Source organism: Erpetoichthys calabaricus, chromosome 12, assembly GCF_900747795.2.
Source record: "Erpetoichthys calabaricus chromosome 12, fErpCal1.3, whole genome shotgun sequence".
NCBI classification, from domain to species: Eukaryota; Metazoa; Chordata; class Cladistia; order Polypteriformes; family Polypteridae; genus Erpetoichthys; species Erpetoichthys calabaricus.
In genome coordinates, this window is record NC_041405.2 from 4,999,619 (window position 1) to 5,027,080 (window position 27,462).

Genomic DNA, 27,462 nt, shown 5'->3' on the forward strand with positions numbered 1-27,462 from the left:
ATCTATCTATCATATAGTGCCTTTCATATCTATCTATCTATCTATCTATCTATCTATCTATCTATCTGTCTATCTAATCTAATCCTGCCTACTATACCAAATTCTATCTATCTATCATATAGTGCCTTTCATATCTATCTTATCTATCTATCTAATCTAATCCTGCCTACTATACCAAATTCTATCTATCTATCATATAGTGCCTTTCATATCTATCTTATCTATCTATCTAATCTAATCCTGCCTACTATACCAAATTCTATCTATCATATAGTGCCTTTCACGCCTATCTGTCTCTCTCTCATCTATCCATTCAGTTTGTAGTCAGCACATGGTGGGCACCAACCCTGGATAGGGTGCCATTTAAGCAATGCCCTTGCATTTTATGTGAACTACAGCTCTAAAAATAAAGGCACCAAAGTGTTTCTTCAGAGCGATGCCATGGGGGGTGGCGGGTGTCGAACTCCGATCCTGGCCAGCTGCAGGTTTTCACGCCATTGCTCATTACCTGCCGCTTCCTACTGATAATGAATGACATTTCTGTTCACTTATTTGTCTGACGCTTTTATAGAAAACAGCTTACCACATTTAAGAGATCCACCCACATGTCTTGTAAACCTGCTTTATCCTGAGCGGGTTGGCACAGGGAAGCCGCAGCCTTTCCTAGCAAGCGTAGGGCGTGAGGCAGGATCAGCACCTGGACAGGACGCCTGTCCACCTAACCTGCATGTTTTTGGACTGTTTAGCAGGAAACTCATGCAGCCGTGGGGAGAACATGTAAACTCCACGCAGTAGAGATTTGGAACGTGAACCCTGGCGTCCTTACTGTGTGGCAGCGTCGTTACCGCTGTGCCACCCTTTCATTGCTTGCATTTCTTTTTGTTTTCCATTGAAGCACTGGCAGGTGAAGTGACTGGCTCGTGGCCACTTGGTGTTAGTAGTGGGATTTGAACTCCAAACCCTTAGCTGCTAAGCCGCACTTTCTTTTCTTTTCCATTCAACTCTCTTTCTTTTTAAGACTCGGACGCCTTACTTGCTTTAGTTTAGCTTTGTCAGCAATTGAATAATCACGATCTGCAAAGCTAGCCGGGTTCCTTGGGCTCGTCCAGTTAAGGTGAGTGGCACAGAAAGTCCAAAATGTGAGCTGCCAGTTCAGAGGAATGTGTTGCAAGGCGCTATATGAGAGTGCGTCATGTGGAGTGTTTGTTTGTTCTGCTGTAATCAATGCAGAGCCCCCCCCCCAATCGTCCGCCATCTATTTAGATTGGTCAGCTTTAGTACTGTTTAGTTATAGACTTGCCCCCCCAACCCGCTGACGTTGTCTGCTTTGATTTCCACCATGTCGATGATTTATTACTGGTTTAGAAATGGCAGTCTTTTATTAACTTTCATCCCTTTTTTTTTTCCCTCAGTGCCCACCCCTGGACATGTCCACCCCCAGCGGCCTGGACCTGGCGCATCTCCTGCCCCCCACCACCTTGACCCGCTTGGCCCAGGACTGGCTGGCCGAAGATGTCACAAACTTTGACCCCGCTGGAATGTGCGTGGGGGCAGGGCCGCAGACGGCCACCCTTCTGTGTAAAGAGCCTGGCAGCGTGCTGGCAGGGGTGCCCTTCTTCAACGCCGTGTTTGGAGTGCTGGGCTGCCAGGTGGACTGGTTGTACCCAGAGGGGGCCGAGCTGGGGCCCGAGCAGGTGACCAGGGTGGCCGTAGTCCACGGGCCGGCCTGTAACATCCTCCAGGGTGAGCGGTCGGCCCTCAACTGCCTGGCCAGAGCCTCGGGGATCGCCACCCGGGGGCGGCAGCTGGCAAGTGTGGCCAGGAAGGCGGCATGGAAAGGCAGCGTGGCGGGCACACGCAAAACGACGCCTGGCTTCCGTGTGGTGGAGAAATATGCCATGTTAGTCGGGGGGGTGGCCACACACCGGTGTGACCTGAGCAGCCTGGTGATGCTGAAGGACAACCACGTGTGGGCCTGTGGTGGCATTGCGCAGGTAGGTGAGGTTGGTGCCCCTGTTTCCCTCCCTGTGCCTTTGGGCATCACCACTCTTGTCTTATCTGCTGTCTCTCTAGGCCGTCCAGGACGTGCGCCGGGTGTGCGGCTTCTCATCCAAGATCGAAGTGGAATGTCGCTCGGAGGACGAGGGGCGAGAGGCGGCACGGGCTGGTGCCGACATCGTCATGCTGGACAACTTCACCCCACAGGTAAGCCACCTGCTAGAGAAGTGAACAGGCCCACCCGGCTGGCCACTCACCCTCCTATTATTTGTGTCTCAGACACTGCACACGGTGGCCCGGACCCTCAAGCAGGACTTCCCCACCGTACTGATCGAGGCGAGCGGAGGGATCACACCTGAGACGCTCTCGGCCTTCTTCTCCCCCTCGGTGGACATCATCTCCCTAGGCTGCATCACCCAGGGCTGCCCGGTGGTCGACTTCTCCCTGAAGATCCAGTGCCCCCAGAGGAGCCACAGTGGCACTGCCCGTCGGGAAAATGGGATCCCTTGTGGCACCGTGGACGATCACGGCATCACCACTGTGCCTTCTGGCCCCCCGACTGCCCGGAGAGACTTTGCATTCTGAGCTCAACTTTGCACTGGGGGGGTGTGTGGGGGGGGGGGGGGTCAGAGCCCCTGAATGCACAGCACACCCCACACCCCAAAGTGACCAAACCTGAATCTTGTGTGGTAATAAAAAGGTGTAGCTTTTCAGTGGCTGGCTCCCTGTGCCCAAATGGTGAAGCCCATCCATCATGGTGGTCTCTTCACCTTTGGCCTTACATTGTTACAATGGTTGATTGAAAGTTCTCATCTTGGAGATACTGGGGGGATGTCGTAGGGCAGGTGGACTTTATCTGTGAGGTGACCAGACTGCTAGGGCATCTCTAGCTACACGAGTACCGACCGGAGAACGAGAGATGGAGGGGTACGGCCAGATGGGTGAGCAGCCACCGCTCATTGGGTTGACCAGAGCCCCCCCGTGTCCTCACTCTAATCTGAGGAGCATCCACTCTCAAGGCAAGCTCACCTGACCCACCTAACATTTCAGTTTAAGCTAACCAGTAATACAGGATGGGGGCTCTCGAGAGACTGAGTGAGGGGTCTGAGGGTCTGGGCTTGCGAGGGTCCCGAGATCCAGGCCTTTAATGACCTCTTGGGCACATCAGCAGTGGAGAGTGTTGACCTCGTCGAGGGGTTTACTGACCTCAGCAGTGACATTCATGTCTCCTATGAAGTCAGTAGACGGATTGGGAGAGCATGGGGGGGCCATGTGGGGTGTGTACCCCCCCCCCCCCAATATCTCAGCATAAGGATGAAGGTCCAAGTCTTTAGAGTCATTGTGAGACATGGATGCTATCCAGTGACCTGAGATGAAGACTGGACTCCTGGGTCTCTCCAGAGGGTCCTTTGGCACCGTTGGCGCGACTTTGTGGCAAATGAGTCACATGACCTGCACTGTGAGGGAGCGTCAGTTACAACTCCATGACCACATGCAGCCATTACCCGAGGGTGATCCGGCTCGCAGGACCCTCATTGTTGAGGCTAAGGGGAGATAGATGGGTGGGACTGGACCGCTTGTCTGACTGGGGGGTTGCCAACTGTTTTGTCATGTGGTGGGTGTGGCAACACGCTGACTCCATGCATGCCTGACCTGTATAGAGGATGGACCAGACCAGATGGGCAGCAGTGCCAGTTTAGGATTGACCCGTCCACACCAGACATAAATGAAAGGAAGTGGGCCAGACCACCCTAGGCAGTGATGGGTCACACCTGCCCTTTCAAACTTGTCTTCACTCAGACCTCGATGAGATACCAAAGGAGGGTCTACTGGTTTTGGCTTTTTTTTTTTTTTGGTGGTCTCACTTAGTTTGGCCCAACCCGTACTTAGTGTAGCTGACCCCACTGGCCCTTCTTTGACTTCTCCCATTGAGGTGGTCTACACTGTGGCTGAAGGTTAGTAGAGATTGCAGGAAATAAACAAGATGGGCCCCCTGTGGCTGCTGGACATGGCGTGAGCACCAAGACTGACCACAAACATTAAGGCTGATGATCTCAATGGAGGACACAGCCAACTGACTGGCCTCTAAAGCCACCGTCTGTGGTCCATGGCAACTTTTGGGGGGGGGGGGGGTCACACTCCTCAGACACCCCCCATCCCCTCCTGGGAAGATCTGTGCCAGGGTCCTGTTAAGGAGGGTCCAGCTGCTGGCCAAACTGTAGCTCTAGGAGGACCATCATGGATTGTTATGGCAGTGGGACACTGGAGCAGAATTCTGGAGGGTCCATGGAATCGTTTTGCGGCCTTGGAGAAGGCACACGTCCACGTCCCTCAGTAGGGAGGCACCTGGCCCGCCAGCGTGAAAGTTTGGTTTGCATTGGCTGCAGTCAATCAGACTCCATTCCCAGTGTGTTGGAGTTTAAGTAGCGCAGGGTTTTCTTCATGAGGGAGGAACGAAGATTTGCCTTCTCGCCCCCAAAGGACGGGCACTGCTCTACCCAATGGCCGAGGAAGATTTGGGGGTACAAGCGGACAGGCCACTCTTGCTGCCATTGAAATCTGAATTGCACTCTGAGTGAGCAGCAGGGCTGGTCAGTTCCTCTTGCTGTTGGCCTCAGTTGGACCAAACGACTGCTTACCTGACCCCCAATGTCCAGGCAATGAGCACACTGGACCCCGGGGCAGATCTGATTTGATCTCCGACACCGGCAGGTCACCCCTCTCTAAAGAGGCTAAGCAGACCAGGCCTCTCCAGCCGCCGGACTGCAAGGGTGGCCTTCATCTTGCTCAACAAGGACCACGACGCGTGCCGTCATTGAACACTAGAAGGTAGCAGATACAAGCAGAGAGGCCTCTCCGGCCGGCCAGCAGGATGGACCAGAAAAGCAGGTGTGACCTCCCGCAAGAAGGTCCGGCAGACCAAAGCTCTAGGCAGTGGGTGATGGGGGTGTAGGGACATAAACAGGCAAACCTCTCCAGTGGCCTCAGGGTCTGAACTGGACACAGCGTGAGAACAGAAAAGCAAGTTTTACCTGTCACAAGGGCCACCACCAGTGTGACACTCGAGGTAGAGGGTGGTCGTAGGAGGGCCATCACCAATGTGACACTCTAAACAGTAAAGAGGCAGAGGGAGGACCCCCCAGACATCTCTAACTGGGTAGTAGTGTTGGTTTAGGACATCACCCAGCTGACCTGACCATACCAGACATTGGTTTCCCTCAGTTGGACCAGACCACCATGGGCAGGGGTGTTAAACTTGTCCTCTCTCTTTGACCACAATGAGATACTGGATGTGGAGATGGCAGGGTTGGCTTTGAGCTGACCAGTCCCATCTGCTAGTGGCCTCACAAATTTTGACAAGTCCACAACTTACCTGACCCCAATGTCCAAGGCATGATGCCACCACTGGACCTCTCAGACTGCTCTGTCCAAAGGTTAATGGAGATGACAGGACTCCTTAGCTGTCTTTTCGTTAATGAACTGGACCCAGTGTGACAGCAGCACTCTTAACAAGGGTCAACCAACACAAAACATTTGGTTTAATTTGACCAGTGTGCAGTAAGGGGGGTAGATGGTGGACCCCACAGACATCTCCAACTGGGCAGTAGTGTTGGCTTAGGATTGAGACATTACAGTTAAACTGAGGGCAACCAGTCATACAGGAAAGGAAGTAGACCAGACCACCATGGGCAGGAGTAGGTCAGACTTGCCATCTTCTCAACAGGACTTCTCTCTCTTTGACCACAATGAGATACTGGATGTGGAGAAACTAGGGTTGGCTTTGAGCTGACCAGTCCCATTTACTGGTGGCCTCACTTAGTTAGACCAGTCATGAGCACCACTGGACCTCTGACACAGGCTGGTCACAATGCTCTGTCCAAACATTAATGGGGATATTAGGGGACACAAAGAGCTGGGCCAGTGTGACCAGCAGGACTGACCAGAAAAGCAAACCTCAACTCTTACAAGAGCCACTCTAAACAGTAAGGGGGTGGAGGATGGTCTTAGGTGGGCCACCACCATGACACTATAAACAATAAAGAGGTGGAGAGTGGTCTTAGAAGGGCCACCAATGTGACACTCTAAACAGGAAGGGGGTAGAGGGTGGACCCCACAGACACCTCCAAGTTAGCAGTAGTGTTGGTTTAGGATTGACCTGACCAGTCACGGATGTCCTAAATTTAATTTTAGTCAAGGGGAGTGGAGCAGACCACCATGGGCACAGATAAGTTGGAGCCGACCTTCTCAACAGGTCCTCTCTCTTTGACCACAATGAGATACTGGATGTGGAGATGCCAGCTGTGGCTTTGATCTGGCTAACCTCACTCGGTTTGAGCCCACCGGACCTCGATTAGACTTGACCAGCTTGGACCTTGGAGCCCCCCTCTGAAGTGAACCCCAACAGCTAATCAGGTTGGATTTGGACCGAGTGACTGACCACAAAACTCACAACACACAAATAAGAATCAACACTGTTAATATATTTCTTCTGGTCATAATTATTAATAAAACAACAAAACCAAAAGTCTCTTTGCTTTAACACATGGAATGCATTTTTGTAAACTGAAGGGGGTCTCTTTGCAGGGGGTACCCCTAAATTTACCCCTTGCAATGCTAACAGGAAGGATGGGCGGGTGTTAAGAAGAAAAAAAAAAAAAAAGGCGGACATAATTAATAGTAATATACAGAAGGCTTCATATTTATATATATTTATATATAATATGTATATATTAGTTTTTTTTGTTGTCATGACATATTATTAACAGATGGTGGCGCTCTAATACACTTCTTTTATTTTTGGCGGTCACACTGATCCATCATTTCAACGCACAAATAATTAAGTAAGTAAAAGCCCCCCCTTGTTCTGAGCCCTCGCCTGCACCTTAGGGAGGGTGGGTGTGCGGGTGGGCGAGATGTCCTGTGTAAACTGTGCAGTTATCAATTAGAAGGCTGGGGAGGGGGGGGGGGCTCTGCATTCTCTGACATGTACCCCCCCCTCCACACACACCGGAGTGCTCTGTTTAGAACCATCAAGTTTGCATATACCCATGAAGCACCACCCCCCTTTCACTGAACCAGAGGGCTAGTTAATATTCATGATCTAATTTGCATATGTAGCAGCCCCTCCTTCCTCCATAAACGCAGTGCACTTTTAGTTAATATTAATTACACACTTTATACATTTGGACAGAGGGTGCGGTCCCTTGCAAGAGCCCCCCCTTGTAAAAAAAAAAAAAAAAAAAAAAAAAGATACCCTACTGTCTCCTGCCTGCAGGGGGTGCACCAAACAGGATAAATGACGCAGCATTCATAGTCCTCAGGATCCCATTTTTAGGTTATTGGGGGGGGGAGTGTTTTGTTTTTTGTTTTTTTTTTCCATTTGCATCCGTCAAGGAGATATGTTTAAAAGGGAGGATAGGATACCTGAGAAATGTTTTTGGCATTGAACCCCGGGGATTACAAGTCCTGTCAAGAGAACAGAAAGCATGCATGGTGGGCACGAGCTTCACACAGGCCACCACTAGGGGGCATGCAGCTCTTCTTTATTCCACACCACTTTGCAAGGCCGACTGTCTCTCTCGATATTTGGCCCTGCTCGAGGTCGGGGATGTGATGGAATTCACGCACCCCTTCTATACAATCCCCCCCCCCCTTCCCCTCGCCTAACTAGTTAGGGTCCGCTGGTAACTATTACAACTTGGCGAGAACCCATCGCTTAGGAGTGCAAGTAAAAAAAAAAAAAAAGTTTCCAAAAGACACAACTTTCAAGTGTGTAACTCTGTAAACACAAATAATGGGACGGGACGGGTTGACCCCCCCCCCCCCCTTTGAAAATTCTTCCCATTTTCGAGCAGAGTTAGAATTTTGCAATATGCCAGACCGGTCAGTGGTATGACTGACTGAAAGGGTGGACCGCTAACCCCCTCCCCCCCACATACCCCAAAATATTAAATTAGCTTTTAAACAATAAAACAAACAAATCTCGCAGCTCTGCTTTTTAAATACTGAACAACAACCTCAACCCCCCCCCCCCCCCAAACCCCCACAATTCTGGGTTTTTGTCAAAAACAGGAAGACCCTGTTTTTGGTGCCTGGAATTTGGGACCCTTGCGGTTAAGGGGCATGAGGTGCCTTGTCATTAAAATACCCTATCGGATTTTGGAGGCGGGGTGCGGTTAAGATTGGCAAATCCAGTTTCAGCAGGACCACCACCTCCCCAAATTCAGCGGCACTCTCTCATAACCCCTAGTTCAGTTTAAGCCAGCCAGTACCCTCAACCCCCTCTAGTGGTAGTGGTCGGTCTCACGCCCACCCCAACCCCTTCTAAGCTCAAGAAAGCACTGCTCTCCAAATCCAGTTCAGTCCCAGCGTTTTTACATCTCTGATCCAGTTTTTGTGGTTTTCGTGCTTAGTTCACACCAGTAGTTCACATTATTTTTATTTTGCCCCCCCAAAAGATTTTGGAAAGTTTTCTCGTAAGTCAAAAATGTGCTGTGGCTGCCGCCCATTTGTCCGATATTGGAACGCGCGTCTCCGTACAGCTAGTCTGTCCTAGTCACGTGGCAGAAGGAGAGCCGTCATCGGGGAGAGAGAGTGAGAATGCTGGGGTGGGGAAGACCAAGGGCATCCACAAGAAGTGGGCAGAGGGGCCATGATCCGGACCTCCTATTTCAGCACGTTTTGTGACAGGGCAGGTCCACAAATCCCCATGTGGGTGAGAAAGATGATTCAATAGGTTCCAAGGATAATAAGGAGGAAGAAGAGGATGACAACGTCTGGAATTAGGCAAGCAACCGGTTCGGAATGTCACACAATTCCTTGGCAAATCGAGATTCCTGGGATTGGACGCCGCATTGTAAATGAACTCGGGGTGGAGGTGCAAGTTCAAAACCAAGTCGGGATTGCTTCCCCCATGTCACTCGATCCAGTGGCAACATTCGGCATGGAAAAATCCCAGATAAGATGCACAAGGAATTGCTCTCGGCATTACACAAATCTATTGGGAATGATCAGAATCTGATTAGACTCCCTACGGTAGGTCTAAAGAACATTGGGAATCGTTTCTTGCAGTCGTTTAGTTCCCTTAAGGAATCACACTTGTTGAGATGTTTAAGAATCCAATTAAGAGATTCTCCGGAGTCCCTTATTCCAATGGGATCGGTTCCAGGGATCACACTTGCAAACGGTCGCGCAAGAACTGGAGCTGCCCAGGTTGACGCGTCTTACGCCGGCTGGAAGGAGATTCTGATTGAAACGTAAGGTTTTCAGGTCAGTAGTGATGGGGGAAAAGTAGGAAGCAGCGAAATCCCTCGTGGAGTGGGAGACAACAGGCAACAAACTTCAGGCTTTCTACGGCACAATAAGAGGAGGATAGAAATCGTATCCGAAATGGAGAATTGCTCGGGAAGCTTGTGATCACTGTTGTCCAAAGGGGATCCCTCTGGATCTTGGCGTTTCGTGTTCCGAGTGAGCTGTAGGCCTAATTCCAAAACATTATTGGCGGGAAGGCTGCAATTCCCGTAGCAGCTGTCTGGGAGACTTACACCCAGCACAAGTGCCACCCCATCTTCCTATAACGCCACACTCTCCAGAGCCAAGTAGCCATGTGGAGATGTGAACCCAGAGAGGTGGAATACGTTTTTTGCTGTGCAGCCGGAAGGGGAAGGATAAGACGTCCAAGGCGACACCGCCCTCCAAGCCAAGCAGTGTCTGGAGTGGGTCGTTAGGAACCAGCACCACCCATTGCCCACCCCGTCTCACTCTCTTCCCTGCTTATCCTGATCAAAGGTAGGCCTCCTTCACGGTGCTTGAAGCAGCCTGTGCTCGTTCTGCCTTCTCAGGTGCAGAGGGGTGTACCCCGGTAGGAGTGTCACGAACGCCCTTCTCAGGGTCTTCTTTGCTAACTGCTCCTGTAGGCAAAGTGCTGGAGCTGGGTGCCGAGGAGGACGAGGCTCCATTCTCCATTTTTTCCTTCTCCTTGTCCTTCTCTTTGTCTTTCTTCTTAGCTGAAGGTCGACGTTCCTGTTGCTGCTTCTTCTTCTCTTTGGCCTCCTCTTTGGCTCTCTCCTTGGCTAGCTTTTTCTCCCTCTCCTTCTCCATCTTCTCCCGCTCCTTCTCCAGTTTTTCCCGCTCCTTCTCCAGTTTTTCCCGCTCCTTGTCCAGTTTTTCCCGCTCCTTGTCCAGTTTTTCCCGCTCCTTCTCCTCCTTCCCTCTCTGCTTCTCCTTCTCCTTTTCCTTCTTGCGCTCCTCCTTGGACTTCTTGGTGGTATTCTGCACCCCATCGGCTGGCAGAGAGCCGACCAGCGGCGCATTGTTAGCCATAGGCGAGGGAAGCGAAGGCCGCAGCCCTTCTGAAACAACCTGGGGGCTTGGGGTGGGATTTTGGGAGACCTTTGGTGGGGAAGAAGAGAACGCCGAGGGGATGACAGTCAGGTTACTCACAGAGTGTGAGGGAGACACGGTGCTACCGATGCCCCGGAGGCTGCCATAGGGCTCGCTCTTCTGCTTCCAGTGATCCTCTTTAGAGCGCCGGAGCCCCGGTAGACTGAGCACGCTGGAACTGGTCCGCAGTGGGTAGCCCCCAAAACTCCCTGTCCTTTGCCGCTCTTCATAGATGGCGTGTGCTCCGTGCAGACGTCGTGAACGTTTGAGCTGGAATTCGCCCCGAGACACTAGCCACTTTTTCTCCTGGACCACCCTCTCCCGCTCAACCACGGCCTCCGTCACCGTCAGGGAGATGACCTAGGAGAAGAGAGGAGAAGGCGATGAGTTGAAAAGCATACAAGCTGCAAGTCCAGTTTAAATAAATACCCAGGACAGGAAAAGGATCATGGGAGCATTGTCGGATACAACCACCCCAAGGGACAAATTTCAAAGAGCCGAGGGACTCGTGTAAATTGGGGGATACGGGTATAAGGGTGCAGCACCATTAGAACAACTCTTACCAGAACAGGCCATTTAGCCCAACGAGCTTCCCTGTATAATTTGAAAGACGTCAATCAAATCACTTCTTAATGTCCATTGGCTGCAAGTGAAAACATTCGACTCATTCAAGGTCTCCCCTTAACTCATCCCCTGCAGTCATCTGATCAGTCTAATTGCTCATCACTGGACTTTCTCCACCACTGCTATGTCTTTTTTTGTAATATGGAGGCCATAACTGTACACAGTACTCCAGCTGAGGCCCACCTAGTGTGTTACGAGTCTTAAGCACAAACCTCCCTTTGGCTTGGACTCCACACACCGTGATATACAACCGGACGGCCAATCAGCCTTCTTGACTGCTTCAGTACGTTGTCTTCCTTGATGAGTCCATTATGACTCCTTGGTCCTTCTCACGAGGTGTGCTTTCAAGTTTAAGACCTCCCATTGTGTGTTTGAGCCACACCACACCTTGAACTCCCGTTTCTTTTAGTTTGATCATTGACCTTTCATGTGGTACCTTAATAAAATACGCTCCCCCTTATCATATGCTTTTGCTGCCGCCTCATATTTGTGAAACATGACCCTCCCCGCCTGAACTTACGTTGACCTATGATATGCTAATACACCTGCGTCACAGACCTGTGCTGTTGAATCCTGTCCTTAGCACAGGTGTCTTATGGGTTGTCTACACACAGTAGCTGAGCTCAGTTACTTTTAAACAGCCTGGCATTACAAGTTCACTGTACAACCTGAACTCAACAGTGCCGTCTTCCCATTAGCCTCACTTTATGCCCTGGGATTAGCGTCACCCCATGCATTGTGGGATATGGACTCAAAATCCTGACCCTTGACGACAGTGCACTACGGGATACAGGCTTGTGTGTGTGGCGCCCTCTAGGCTCACCTCGTGCACCAGCAGCTCCTCTCGCATGTACTCCGGGGGAATGTTGCGCAGCTTCTCCATGGTCTCATACATCCCTTGGCAGTCACGGAGCTTGTCCACCGAGCCCAATACCTGGCGCAGGAGGACGAGGCCCACCCGAAATATGATCTTCACTCCTGTGAGGTGGGTAAAAAAAAATTGTTTTGATTGAAACGACACTTCCCCATTGCACCAAGCAAGTAAGGCCAATGTCATGCTACATGACTTTGAGTCTGTGGGCACGTCACACTTAACCGTAATCACAGGAATCTCGTTGCTTTAGAGATGACAAATTAGACAACTAGAAACTGCAGGCGATGACAGATTACAGAACTTCCTCATCACTTTTCAGCGCCGTTTCAAATTTCCTAAATATTTCAGGCTTCTTCACTGTATGGTGACCTCAGGTGTGCACTGGGGCGGCTTGCAGCCGAACATGAAGTGGTTGGAATGAGGATCAGCACCTCCAAGTCCGAGGTCACGGTTCTCAGCCGGGAAAAGGTGGGCGAGGAGGTACTACCTCAAGTAGAGGACTTTACGTATCTTGGGGGTCTTATTCACGAATGAGGGAAGAACGGGCCAAGAGATCGACAGGAGGATTGGAGCAGCGTCTGCACTTATGTTTCACCAGTCCGACACCCTGACAACTTAGGAGCAAAGTTTTATCCCTGACCTCTGAAAGCTGATAAATAAATGCACTCTCCTGTGTTCTGCTGACTTGCTTTCAAGCAGGTCTCTGTGGAAACACAAACAGACTAAAGGTTAATCCGAAATGAGCAAAATCAATTCGCTTTTATTTTTCGGCCTAATCCTTTTCAGGGTAGTGTTGCTCTCTCTACAAGACCCTAATTCCACCAGAAAAAGAACGGCCCGTGGTTAATTTGTAACGTAAGCCCAGCAGACTAAAGTCCTTGCAGTCCCTAAATACCACTCCTCTTTGACAGCCTTCTTTAAACTTGCTGGTCCCACCTTTTGAGAGCTTTGCAACCTTGTCTGGTGGGTGGGGGGGGCTGGACCTGCAATTGTGGATGTCTCCACAGTAAACCTCCAGATATCTCTTGACTGGCTCGGCCTGCACGTGTCTCGGCAGAACACCAAACTGCACAGCTTGGTGGGGATGGAAAGTGCACAGAAGACATCAACATTTGGGCCAGAAAGTTGCGTCTGTCACCGAATTTACTTTTGTAGGAAGTGTTGGGGTCTGATGGCAAAGGCATGGAACTGGTCTCGCTGCTACCACCTTTCAGAAGCTCTGGCACCAGCAGTTGGCACCAAAGCTGTATTCTACCTGCACTACTGAATCCTGGACCCTGCTATCCTGTGACATGCAAAGACTTTAGACCAGAGGTGTCCAAAGCCGGTCCTGGAGGGCCGCAGCAGCTGCAGGTTTTCATTCTCCACCTTTTCCTAATCAGTTTTCGCTGCTAATTAACTCCTTTTCCCTTCATTTTAATAGCCCTGTTGTTAAGGATGCAGTCCTCTGAATTGATTTGTTTCTTCATTAAATGGCAGCCAAACAAACGAGACGAGCCAACAGATAACCAGCTAAACTGTGACGTCAAACTCCAGCCAACTTCACTCCAACTGGTTTCTTAATGATAGGCCAATTCTTGCTGTTAATTAAAGCCATTATTGAATAGCAGGACTTGTTGCTGCTCTCATTCTGCCACAGCACACTGTTGATTTTCTGAGACCACCGTCAACATCTTTTGGTGACCTGAGCAGACCAACCTGACCGAGACCTTCACCTTTCTTTATTTTCAGGTGAGCTGGTCATGTGGCGGCCTGTCTTGCGTCTCGTTATTGTTTGGCTGCTCATTAAGGAAAGAGAAACAACTAAGGGGTCTGAGTCACGTCAATTGAAACAGCAGCAAAAACGGCTCACTAATTAAGAAGATGGTTAGAATGAAAACCTGCAGCCACTGCGGCCCACCAGGACCGGAGCTGGACACCTCTGCTTTAGACTTTTCACATGTGCTACCAGTGTCAAATTGTACAAACCTGTTGGTTTGGTCTCCAGTGTAATTCGAAGGTCCCTACTCGTATGTGGTTGGAGTCCACTTGACATTGACCTGCACTATCTGGTCACGTTGCTCACCCGAGCAGCTCCACTCCAAGCCATGGGGCACTAACAGACAGCGACACATGTACTATTGGGCTGGAAAAGGCCTCCACGGCTGTCAATTAAGCACGTAGATCCAACAAATTGGTGATGGTACTGTCTCCATTGTACTGACGGAAGGAAATCTTGTCATTGGTTGCAGCCGTAAGAGAATGGCACAGTGGGCCAGCAATGCCCAGAAGTTCTGATTGATTGAACCCTCTCATCAAAATGGCGATGTAACATCACCTTAGAAGGGAAGCCTGGTCAAATTAACATTACATGAACCAGCCCACCATTACAGCGAGAGACAGTCGCAGGCTTTGCATTGCATTCTTCTTGTTAGTGCCTTGTCTCGGTCTAATGAATGATATGCTCACCCTCACAGAAGAACATGTCCCAGATTCGCAGCACTGAAGCCCAAGGCAAGGTCCGTGAAAAGACACACATGAACCACTCGGTCATGTACAGGATGGGGTCGATCTTGTGCTTCTTCAGGTGTCGGTATGCCATGGGTGAGACCTTCCTGAGCAATGAGAAGAAGATCTCTCCATCCAGCTGGATTGCTTCCTGGAAAGAAAGAAAGAGAGAAATGGCAAAAGTGCTTGAAGTAGTTTTGTGTCTGGGAATCCCAGAATCCCCTCTGATTCTAGTGGTCACACCATCAAGTACGGTATACTGTGAGTGTAGATAATCAAATTCATATTTATTTACAATATATAAATGCTGTATTAGAAAAAAAATGTTTCTGATTCTATCAATGAATGCAGACAATAATCAGAAAAAATTTATTAATTTCTTATTAAACCAATAGGTGGTTTCCAAGAACCAGGATTTGATGAAAAGCACGTGGGCACCCCTCTCAAGTGCTACCTGACGTCGCTTCATCTCACAAAGACTCCAATTGATGCTGACTACTAATGTGCCATTGCAACTGCAGGCCCCCTTGTAATGTCCTGGGCTTAAACAATGTGGAAGGGTGCCACCGTCAATTTAGGATGAGGTAACTCACCAGGCCGGCGCTGTAGTATCCTGGTAAGTACTTCTCGCAGATCTGGACCAAACACCAGAAGGCTTGCTACGGGAAAAAAAAAAAGACAGATGGGTTAGTCGTCATGAGCCCAGAAATGAAAAGTTCCAGCAGCTCTGTAGGTCCCTAAACTCTTACCTCAGCTGGCATGTGCATGAGCAGTACTGCTGCCACTGGAGCTTGGGCCTGGCAGTAACCCTCGTCCGGTCGGTAAATGGTGTATGCCTTTAGGATTCGGTACAAGTCCTGTTGTCTGTGGGAGACAAGAAAGTAACACGGAGTCTTCAGTGAAAACTCCACTCTAATTCCCATCATGGAATCGCCTTAAACCAGGGGTCTCCAACTCCAGTTCTGGAGAGCTACTGTGGCTGCAGGTTTTCATTCTAACCCTTTTAGCAATTAGTGACCAGATTTTGTTGCTAATTAACTCTTTTCCTTAATTTTAATTAATGCACAACTTAAGACTAGGCCCACTTAAATATTTCTTTTTTCCTTAATTATCAACCAAACAATATGAACCAACACGTCCATCACACAATAACTGAAAATAAAAAAAGGTGAAGGCCTCAGTAATGTTGATCTGTTCAGGTCCACAAAACATTTTGACAGCCAGGGCTCTTAATAAAGACAATCAACAGTTTTGGAAATGTCTGCCTTGGCAGAATGACCGTCATGGAATGAAATCATCTTCTTCTTTAGGATGTTCCCGTTAGGGTTTGCCAGAGCAGATCATCCTCTTCCATATCTTTCTGTCCTCTGTATCTTGTTCTGTTACACCCATCACTTGCATGTCCTCTCTCACCACATCCATAAACCTTCTCTTAGGCCTTCCTCTTCTCCTCTTGCCTGGCAGCTTTATCCTTAGCACCCTTCTCTCATTATACCCCTCATCTCTCCAAACCAACGCCATCTTGCCTCTCTGACTTTGTCTCCCAACCGTCCAACTTGAGCTGACCCTCTAATGTCCTCATTTCTAATCCAATCAATCCTCGTCACACCCAATGCAAATCTTAACATCTTTAACTCTGCCACCTCCAGGTATTATTATTATTATTATTATATCATGGAATGAAATAACGGGGTTAATTAGCAACAAGAATTGGCTTCAAGTTAAGAAACTGAACAAAGTGAAGTTGGTTGGAACTTGGAGGCCCCAACTTAGTTGGTCATCTGTTGGCTCACTTCACATCAAATTTATGATTAGGTGCCGTTTAAGGAAAAAAAGAGTAATTTCAGTGGTCAGAGTATCAATAAACGTCAATTAAAATAAAGGGAAATAGTTAATTAGCAGCAAAAACTGGTCACTAATGACTTGCAGCCACCCAGGACTGAAGTTGGAGAGTATTGCCTTAAACTCTCTAAGGCTCCTAGCCTTGTACCTTCTTGCATGATCAACCTGCAGCAAGGCCCGTAACTAACTAACTAACTAGATTGATCGATAGATATGAAAGGCACTATAAGATAGATAGATAGATAGATAGATAGATAGATAGATAGATAGATAGATAGATAGATAGATAGATAGATAGATAGATAGATAGATAGATAGATAGATAGATAGATAGATAGATAGATAGATAGATAGATAGATAGATAGATAGATAGATAATCCCCCAGGGGAAATTCACATAGCAGCATACTGATAAAAACAATATTAATTAAAGAGCAATAAAAACACAGTGCAAGTTAAAAAGTGCAAGGTGGAGAGTAAAAGGCAGGTATAACAGACAATAACTTTGTATAATGTTAATGTTTACCCCCCCAGGTGGAATTGAAGAGTCACATAGTGTGGGTGAGGAACGATCTCCTCAGTCTGTCAGTGGAGCAGGACGGTGACAGCAGTCTGTCACTGAAGCTGCTCCTCTGTCTGGAGATGATCCTGTTCAGTGGATTCTCCATGATTGACAGGAGTCTGCTCAGCACCCGTCGCTCTGCCATGGATGTCAAACTGTCCAGCTCCGTGCCTACACTAGAGCCTGCCTTCCTCACCAGTTTGTTCAGGCGTGAGGCGTCCCTCTTCTTTATGCTGCCTCCCCAGCACACCACCGCGTAGAAGAGGGCGCTCGCCACAACCGTCTGATAGAACATCTACAGCATCTTATTACAGATGTTGAAGGACGCCAGTCTTCTAAGGAAGTATAGTCGGCTCTGTCCTCTCCTGCACAGAGCATCAGTATTGGCAGTCCAGTCCAATATATCCAGGCTGCCTTTTTCATATATGGAGTTTATAAAAAGTATTCACCCCTTGGAGTGTTCACATTGTATTGTTAGACAAAACTGAAGCCCAGTGGACTTAGTCTGGCTTTTTGACATTGGTCTGCAGACCAATAATGTAACGTGGTCCAACTTAAATACAAATATAAAGCACAAGATAAATTGATAACAGAAGTATTCACCCGCTTTAAGTCAGCATTTATTAGATGGCAGCCATGACAGCCTCGAGTCTGTGTGCACAGGTCTCTCCCTCTCTGTCAGTTTTGCACATCTCCACACCGCCTTTTTCACAGTTCACCGTCAAGCTCTGTCAGGTGTCATGATGATTGTGAGTGGACAGCCTTTGTCAACTCAGTCATTTTCTAACCCACTTAGTGCTGAACAATACCTGCTGTCGTGCAGGTCTGCTGGGGCTTATCCAGGCTAGCATAGGATGGAAGGCAGGAACAAACCAGGAGAGGGCGCTAGTCCACTGCAGTCTTTGTCAAGTCTAGCCACAAGTTGTCCATTGGAGTGAGATATGGACTCTGACTGGGCCACTCCAGGACATTCACATTGCTATTTTTAGGCCACTCCTGTGCATCCTCGGCTTTACGACTGGGGTCATCGTCTTGCTGGAAAACAACTCTTCTCCCAAGGCACAGGATATTTTGCAAAAAGTTTTGGGATTTCCCCATATGCTGCTGCATCTTCTGCCGTCACAAACCTACCAAAGCCTGATGCAGAGAAGCATCCCCACAGCCCCATACAGCCGACTGTCAATAAACATGGCATCTAATCTGATGGCCAAAAATCTCAGTTAGCACCTCAGGCATCCTTAACATTAAAGTAACAGCTCCCCCCACCCTTGTTTGTTTTAATGTGGTGTCAGCACTCACCCTTAATGCTAAGCAAAGCCCCCACTGCCCACCTTTGATTCAGTACCCGGTCAATGTCTTCTGTCTAATCAAGAGTGACGTTCATCTTTCTAATAGAACAGCCTGATACAACTTGGATAAAGTTGGGAAACTAAGACATTATATGGCAGCATATTAGAGACGGAAGACAGTTGTGATGGGGGAACCTTGCTGGGCGCGCTAAACCAGAGTCCCCAACTCTGGTCCTGAAGGACCGCAGTGGCTTCAGGTTTTCATTCTAACCCTTTTCTTAATTAGTGACCTGCTTTTGCTGCTAATTAACTTCTTTTGAATTCATTTTAATTGACTTGTTTTTTAAGATCTGTTCCCCTGAATTGCTTCATTTCTTTCTTTAATTGGCACCCAAAGAGAAATGAAATGTGAAGTGAGTGAGCCAACAGAAGACCAGCAGAGTCGGGGCCTCAAACAGCAACCAGTTGCTTAATGAGGCGCCGACTCTTGTTGATAATTAAACCCGTTCTTTAATTCCATGGTTTGCTGCTGCTCTCCTTGTGTAATAGCAGACATTTCTGAAATTATTGATTTTCTCTTTTCTAAGCGCAGCACTGGTCAAATGTTTGGTGGACCTGAGCAGATTAACATTCCCGAGACCGTCACCTTTCTTTATTTTCAGATATTGTATGATGGACACCAGTTGTTTTGGCTCATTTTGTATCTTATTATTGTTTGGTTGCTAATTAAGGAAAAAGACACAATTAAGGGGTCTGAGTCTTCAAGAGCAAGTCAGATAAAATGAATTCAAAAGAAGTGAATTAGCAGCAAAAACAGGTCACACATTAAAAAAAGGGTTACAATGAAAACCTGCAGCCACTGCGGCCCCACCAGGACCAGAGTTGTGTGGACCCCTGTACTACACAATAAGACCATCTGCAATCTCCTTAACGTCAGTTTGAGGAAACACTGCGAGAGGCGGACAGCTGTCGCCCTTGAGTGAAGAAGTTGAAGTGTGACGCAGCTTACATGCCCACCAGTTCCTCTTTTCCAGTGCTTTATTTAGTGACGTCCCAATGGTAAATTTAGCCGTGGTCGCTGGGTCTGTGTTATTTATGGCATGTGCTGTGTGAGAAGATAAGCTTAGCGGCAATACAGGGTGGAGTGACTGATGCATCATTGATGCGGTTGTCTGCCTAGTTTTAATAGACGGTGGGGGGCAGGGATGGGTGGGAGATGAGGAAGGGATGACACTGAAACATCAACCATCTGAACCAAGACACCACCTACCCGTGACCACCACGTGCAGAGAACATCTCATGAAATGGAAATTGACGGTGGAGGTCCTTCTCAATGATGTCTAGCCACTTGGGGTCTCCAGGCTGCCTTTCCAGTTCCTGACAAGAGACGGACAACACAAGAGGTTAGTATCACTGCACAGTCAGAGATGAGAGAGATGGCAAACGCTCACAGCTCTCTGGAAGTTTCCCACATTGATGCACTTACCTCGACAAGGCGTAAGAGAAGAAACATGGGGCAATATATCTGAGCTCATAACCTTGTGAAAAATATTAGCAACTGTTCTCAGCTACACATGGGCTAATATTTTGGTTGAAGGCATATCTGCTGTGAAGCCGTGTTTATTGGCATTAAACAGTAGCTTATGATTTAAGTGTACTTGGCTAAGACTATACGAAAATAAGAAGGTTCACAAATAAGAAGAGTCCACCAGACTTGTTTGGATAGATATAATAGCTAATGAGCCCCAGCACCTCACTCAGATAACTCATAAAAAATGTCAGGGTTTCTACTTCAGCTATCTAGTAGACTGAGATGCTCCTTCAAACAAAGTAGGGCTTTCTGGATTCAGCCTAAAATGCACTTCTCTTTGATCTCCACTAGGGGTCATCACGCACATCACTCACTATTCACGGTGCATTCAGAGAGCATTCAGGCCCCTTCACAATTTTTTGCACATTTTGTTACGTGGATGCCTTGTACCAAAATCGTGTCAATTAATTGCTACTTTTTCATATACAAAGTGTAGGGAAAGTATTGTAATCGTCCATGAAGTTTTAGACCTCCCTGAGTCCGATTTACTTTCTCATAGAGAAAGTATTGTAATTGTCCAAAAATTTGACCTGAGATTTTGATGAATCTTGACATTTTAGACTTCCCTGAGTCCCATTTACTTTCTCATAGAGAAATTATTGTAATAGTCTAAAAATTCGATATCGATCTCGACGTTTTAGACTTCCCTGAGTCAGTTTTCCTTTTTGTAGAGAAAGTATTGTAATTGTCTAAAAATACAACATCGAGATTTTGATGAATCTCAACATTTTAGACCTCCCTGAGAGCCCGATTTACTTTCTCATAGAGAAAGTATTGTAATTGTCCAAAAATTGGACCTCACGATTTTGATGAATCTCAACGTTTTAGACCTCCCTGAGTCTGTTTTACTTTCAAAGTATTGTAATCGTCTAAAAATTCGATATTGAGATTTTGATGAATCTCAGTGTTTTAGACATCCCTGAGTCCATTTTACTGTCTCACAGAGAAAGTATTGTAATTGTCTAAAAATTCAACATCGAGATTTTGATGAATCTCAACATTTTAGACCTCCCTGAGCCCGATTTACTTTTTCGTAGAGAAAGTATTGTAATTGTCCAAAAATTGGACCTCACGATTTTGATGAATCTCAACGTTTTAGACCTCCCTGAGTCTGTTTTACTTTCAAAGTATTGTAATCGTCTAAAAATTCGATATCGATCTCGACGTTTTAGACTTCCCTGAGTCAGTTTTCCTTTTTGTAGAGAAAGTATTGTAATTGTCTAAAAATACAACATCGAGATTTTGATGAATCTCAACATTTTAGACCTCCCTGAGAGCCCGATTTACTTTCTCATAGAGAAAGTATTGTAATTGTCCAAAAATTGGACCTCACGATTTTGATGAATCTCAACGTTTTAGACCTCCCTGAGTCTGTTTTACTTTCAAATTATTGTAATAGTCTAAAAATTCGATATCGATCTCGACGTTTTAGACTTCCCTGAGTCAGTTTTCCTTTTTGTAGAGAAAGTATTGTAATTGTCTAAAAATACAACATCGAGATTTTGATGAATCTCAACATTTTAGACCTCCCTGAGAGCCCGATTTACTTTCTCATAGAGAAAGTATTGTAATTGTCCAAAAATTGGACCTCACGATTTTGATGAATCTCAACATTTTAGACCTCCCTGAGTCTGTTTTACTTTCAAAGTATTGTAATCGTCTAAAAATTCGATATTGAGATTTTGATGAATCTCAGTGTTTTAGACATCCCTGAGTCCATTTTACTGTCTCACAGAGAAAGTATTGTAATTGTCTAAAAATTCAACATCGAGATTTTGATGAATCTCAACATTTTAGACCTCCCTGAGAGCCGATTTACTTTCTCATAGAGAAAGTATTGTAATTGTCCAAAAATTGGATCTCACGATTTTGATGAATCTCAACGTTTTAGACCTCCCTGAGTCTGTTTTACTTTCAAAGTATTGTAATCGTCTAAAAATTCGATATTGAGATTTTGATGAATCTCAGTGTTTTAGACATCCCTGAGTCCATTTTACTGTCTCACAGAGAAAGTATTGTAATTGTCTAAAAATTCAACATCGAGATTTTGATGAATCTCAACATTTTAGACCTCCCTGAGCCCGATTTACTTTTTCGTAGAGAAAGTATTGTAATTGTTCAAAAATCGGACCTCAAGGTTTTGATGAATCTCAAGTTTTAGACCTCCCCGAGTCCGTTTTACTTTCAAAGTATTGTAATCGTCTAACAATTCGATATCGAAAGTTTGATGAATCTCAACATTTTAGACCTCCCTGAGTCCGATTTACTTTCTTGTAGAGAAAGTATTGTAATTGTCCAAAAATCTGACCTCACGATTTTGATGAATCTCAACGTTTTAGACCTCCCTGAGAACAAAAATACCATTTTTGGAATTATGTCTGTCTATATATATGTGTGTGTGTGTGTGTGTGTGTGTGCGTATAAACACGATAACTTGGAATACGCTTTCTCTTAGGTCAACCAAATTTTGCATGCAAGTATTAGGTACAAAACGTAGATTTCAATCAACTTTTGGGCTCTTTCTGCTAACCCAGAAGTGGTACTTTACCTTTTATTCATTCCACTTTACTTTTATAATAATTGTTCAATATATTATTGATTTGATATTGATGGTTCTTTAATGTAAGTAATATAAAAATATAATCATTGTCTTACGGTTTACTCCTCAAATATCCATCCCCATATCCGAGTATACAAGAAAGTGGAGGGGAGACCACTCCCGATTTTTTTTCCCTCATCACACAGCACTCAATACCCCAGAATGACAAAGCGAAAACAGGATTTTAGGAATTTTTCCAAATGTATTTAAATAAATAAATAAATAATCGACACAAGCATTCAGACCCTGAATAACCCAAATTTTCGTAACTGCATGTCCAACCAACACAAACACTTAAATGACTTAATGTCATCAAATTCACGTTTCCTTACAACAATTCCTTCCTGTCTACAAGGGAAGTTCGCTAAAAAAACGTCCACGAGGTCACCGAGTGTCTTGTTGAATGTCACAATAGTTTTTCCTCAGAGGTCACAAACTCCTCATTTGCCACATCTGAACATTTATGGCCGTTATTTACAATTCTGTCATTCTGTGCTACAGTTGTAAGGCTTTTTGTTTTAGACCCTTAAAAAATGTATTTAAATGAAAGCAAGAAAAAATAACAATTTTGCAGGACAAGTGAACTCTGAATTGAACTGAAAATTTTGTATTTCTATACACAAAGTCAAACAGAAAAGAGAAAAAAATCACATGGATAGACTAAGGGGCACATACCGGCCTGAATGAGGGTGCTTGTAGTAATTAATTACTTTTAATTACAGAAATGATTTCAAGCATCAGCAAACCCAGGGGTGGGCAATGTCCTGTGTGTTTTTTACTTTGTCGTATACGAAGTGTAGGGAAAATATTGGAATCCTCTAAAAACTCCATTTCGAGGGTTTGATGAATCTCGATGTTTTAGACCTCCCTCTATCCATCCATCGTCCACCTCTTATCCAATGTCGGGTCGCGGAGGCAGCAGCCTAAGCAGGGAAGCCCAGACCTCCCTCTCCCCGGCCACCTCCTCCAGCTCCTCTGGGGTGATCCTGAGGCATTACCATGCCAGCTGGGAGATACTGTATAATCCCTCCAGTGTGTCCTGGGTCTGCTCCGTGGCCTTCTCCCAGTGGGACATGCCCGGAACACCCCCTTAGGGAGGTGTCCAGGGGGCATCCTGACCTGATGCCCGAACCACCACAACTGACTCCTCTCAATGCGGAGGAGCAGCGACTCTACTCCGAGTCTCTCCCGGATAACTGAACTCCTCACCCTATCTCTAAGGGAAAGTCCAGCCACCCTGCGGAGAAAACTCATTTTGGCCGCTTGTATCCGCGATCTTGCTCTTTCGGTCACTACCCAAAGCTCGTGGCTATAGGTAGGAACGTAGATCGACTGGTAACTGTGGATGCCGCACCGATGTGTCTGTCAACCTCCCACTCCATTTTTCCCTCACTCGTGAACAAGACCCCGAGATATTTGAACACCTCCACTTGAGGCAGTAATGTGTTTCCCAACCCGGAGAGAGCATTCCACCCTTTTCCGGCAGAGAACCTCGGATTTAGAGGTGCTGACTCTCATCCTCGGCGCTTCACACTCAGCTCCGAACCGCTCCAGTGAGAGCTGGAGGTCACTGTCCGATGAAGCCAACAGAACCACGTCATCCGCAAATAGCAGAGACGAGATTCTGAGGTCACCGAACAAGACCCCCTCCGCTCCTTGGCTGCGCCTAGAAATTCTGTCCATAAAACTTATTAGACCAGAGTCAGAAAATATCATTTTTGGAATTGTGTGTGTGTGTGCCTGTGTGTGTATATAAACACAATAACTTGAGTTCACTTTCACTTCGGTCAACCAAATTTTGCATACAAGTATTAGGTACAAAACGTAGATTTCTATCAACTTTTGGGCTATTTCCGTTAACACGAAGTGGTACTTTACCTTTCATTCATGCAGCTGCAGAGTCCGGTTTATTCAACTTTACTTTTATAATAACTGTTCCATATATTATTAATTTGATTTGATTTGTTGTTGATGGTCCCGTAATATAAAAATATAACCCTTGTCTTGCAGTTTACTCCTCAAATATCCATGGCCATAGCTGAGTATACGAGAAAGTCGAGCTGAGACCACTCCCGATTTTTTTTTTTTTTTTTAACCAAATGAAATTCTGTAGGCTTATTGTTCAGTGAATAAAATTTCCTTAAAATACATATGTTACCTAATAACATACGAGGGGGGACCCAAAAATAACCGGAAATATTTTTAAAACGTGTTTAATTTAATTTTCTGTACAAACTACAATTAGTCTCCTTCAAAGTATTCTCCATTGGCAGAAATACACTTATCTAACCGTTTGTTCCATTGTTCGAAACATTTTTTAAATTTGTCTGAAGTAATGCCCATTAATGCTCTGGTCGTTTCTTGTTTTACCTCTTCGACGTCAGCAAAACGCCTTCCTTTCAAGTCTTTTTTCATCCGAGGGAACAAAAAGAAATCACACGGAGCTAAATCCGGTGAGTAGGGTGGGTGGTTCAGGGTTGTCATACCGTTTCTTGCCAAAAATTGGCGAATGCTGAGAGCAGTGTGAGATGGAGCGTTGTCATGATGAAAGAACCAATCGCCCGACTCCCACAAATCAGGGCGTTTCCTTCTCACACTGTTGCGCAAAACTACTTTTACAAAAAAAATTCACTGAACACAAGCACAACCTTCCAGACTGATGGCACTTGGCAGACTGACTTGTGAGGAGTGTAACTAGATCGCCCTAGCGGCCCAACCATGTACTACAAGTACCAACCTAACAACAACAAAATTCCGGTTATTTTTGGGTCCCCCCTCGTATGTACAGAAATATTTAACCATAATACATATGTCGTAAAAGAAATTAAAACGCTTCTCATAATTACAAGCTGTCATATTGTTTAGTTTTAGGCAGGGGTTCTCAAAGTCAGTCCTGGGGGGCCGCAGTGGCTGCAGGTTTTCGTAACCCTAACCCAACTGCAACCAATCTCAGATCTTATTTCATTTTATGACTTGTTAGGTTCTTATAATCGATGATTCTTTCCTTTACAACGATATCATTCGAATGATGAGAACCCTAAAATGGATCATTTTCAGTCTGTCACATTTTCCTCTTAAGTGTTTTATTAAACCAAATAGTGCAGGATGAATCCACGATGGTGTAAAAGGAAAGACGTTAGACGGACAACTGCTGGCTCCTTTGTCTTTTGCATCTTATTGCTAATAAGGAGCCTTTAAGAACAGGGAAGGCAGCTGTTTAAGACTAAAATAAGTAATGAAGGGTGGGGACACTAACAAGCGAGACCACTAAAATGAAGCACCAAAATATCCCTTGAGCAATAAGTGCTTCATCAGCAGTAATTGACTCCTCATTACGAAAATGGGTTGGAACCACAAACCTGCAGACCCCACAGCCCACCCCTGACCTAACCAATGTGTACACTTCAGATTTTACACGCTTATACACTCCATCCATCCATTATCCAACCCGCTATATCCTAGCTACAGGGTCACGGGGGGTCTGCCGGTGCCAATCCCAGCCAGCACAGGGCGCAAGGCAGGAAACAAACCCCGGACAGGCCGCCAGCCCACCGCAACACTTATACACTCAGTAAGGCCAAAAGCACATGGACACTCCTCCAAATTATTGAGATCAGGTGTTCACTTGTTACGAGGTACATAAAGCCAAGCACTACGCCATCCATGCAGTCTCCACTGACGGCGGTACATACTGAATGCAAAAGCATTTCAACTATTTGTTCAAATGAAGAAAAAAATAAATGACCACAGTAGTAGCTTAATCCAAAGTGACATTAAGTGACTTTTAGTTGGGTTGGGGGTATGTCACATATACTGATCAGGCTTCACAGTGTCAAACAACCCGACTGAAAATTGTAGCCCATATCATGTTTACCGATCAAGCGCCAATCTGACAGAGCAGGTGCTGTACGATGAAGGGTTAACAGCTGCACCAATCATTGAGCTTTGTTCTGTTGTGGCGTATAAAATATGAGACGTCACACAGATGAGCTTCTCTTCCGTTTGTGAGGTCCAGAGCCCCTGTGCCGTGTGAAGGGTCAGTAGCTGTGGCGTGTTCAGCCGCAGTCACTGTCCTTATTGGTCTTTTTTTTCCATTCTGTTTCAGTACATCAAACACGAGACACAAGACATACAAGCTTCTCTTCTATTTGTGAGGTTCAAAACCCGCATGTTCTTTATTGCTCATTCTATGCATTGCACTGCCGGCCTAATGCTCATCACATGCAAACAGCAGCCCCTCTGACCAAAGGAAACAATGATCCTTGCCAGTCACAGACTAGTTGGTCTCACTCGTTAGGTGTGTCACATTAGATGATCAGTCTTCACGGGAGCACGCCATGGACTGCCAACAACTGGCTAAGTTTCTGTCAAACTGCTAGAAACGTTGTCTAGTGTGACGTAGCCCGACATTGCCCTTAGCCTCCCCAAACGGTCACCATAAACACCAGGTTAGCCATTTATCGTTGGTGTCTTTTGTTAGTTATTTAAAAAAGATAAACAGCCTATCAGCTCAATGGTACAGTCACGTGATGTACTGGGTCTCGGTGCTGGAGGATGTGAAATTACGCTGCTAGAAATCGCAGGGTATGTCAAGTTAGACAACCGTTTGACGACTTTCCAGCACAGTTTTACAAGCTCGCCCATTACTTTAACAGCCAATAACGTGCTGCCTGACGGAGACGGAGCTGGTGAGAAGGTTTTACAGGTATAGCCAAGTTCAGCCGTAATCTCGACCCTCATGTCACATTATAGTGCATCCAGAAAGTTTTCACAGCACATCACTTTTTCCACATTTTGTTATGTTACAGCCTTATTCCAAAGTGGATTAAATTCATTTTTTCCTCAGAATTCTACACACAACACCCCATAATGACAAAGTGAAAAAAGTTTACTTGAGGTTTTTACAAATTTATTAAAACTAAAAAAAATTGAGAAAGCACATGTACATAAGTATTCACAGACTTTGCCATGAAGCTCAAAATTGAGCTCAGGTGCATCCTGTTTCCCCTGATCATCCTTGAGATGTTTCTGCAGCTTCATTGGAGTCCACCTGTGGTAAAATCAGTTGACTGGACATGATTTCGAAAGGCACACACCTGTCTATATAAGGTCCCACAGGTGACAGTTCATGTCAGAGCACAAACCAAGCATGAAGTCAAAGGAATTGTCTGTAGACCTCCGAGACAGGATTGTCTCGAGGCACAAATCTGGGGA

The 27,462-nt window shown here is 46.3% G+C and overlaps 2 protein-coding genes across 5 annotated transcripts in view; one reads left to right on the forward strand and one right to left on the reverse strand.

Annotated features, from left to right (window-relative positions):
• Positions 1-27,462, forward strand: part of LOC114661759 (nicotinate-nucleotide pyrophosphorylase [carboxylating]-like) — a 188,100-nt gene that overhangs the window by 989 nt on the left and 159,649 nt on the right. Inside the window, exons 2-4 of one of the 3 annotated variants that reach the window (XM_051934715.1) lie at positions 1,413-1,994; positions 2,074-2,205; positions 2,278-2,623. In XM_051934715.1, the coding sequence (XP_051790675.1) occupies positions 1,428-1,994; positions 2,074-2,205; positions 2,278-2,583 (1,005 nt within the window). In that variant the 5' untranslated portion in view covers positions 1,413-1,427 and the 3' untranslated portion in view covers positions 2,584-2,623. Of the gene's footprint in view, positions 1-1,412; positions 1,995-2,073; positions 2,206-2,277; positions 2,985-27,462 lie in introns of those variants that run through there. The other 2 variants (XM_028814948.2, XM_051934716.1) reach the window with 2 other exon arrangements.
• LOC114661760 (TBC1 domain family member 10A-like) overlaps positions 6,459-27,462 on the reverse strand; it is a 67,038-nt gene continuing 46,034 nt past the window's right edge. For both annotated transcript variants that reach the window (XM_028814949.2, XM_028814950.2), the window contains exons 5-10: positions 19,329-19,435; positions 15,115-15,229; positions 14,959-15,024; positions 14,327-14,516; positions 11,828-11,982; positions 6,459-10,740 (exon numbers count right to left, since the gene is read on the reverse strand). In XM_028814949.2, the coding sequence (XP_028670782.1) occupies positions 9,781-10,740; positions 11,828-11,982; positions 14,327-14,516; positions 14,959-15,024; positions 15,115-15,229; positions 19,329-19,435 (1,593 nt within the window). In that variant the 3' untranslated portion in view covers positions 6,459-9,780. The remainder of the gene's footprint in view (positions 10,741-11,827; positions 11,983-14,326; positions 14,517-14,958; positions 15,025-15,114; positions 15,230-19,328; positions 19,436-27,462) is intronic.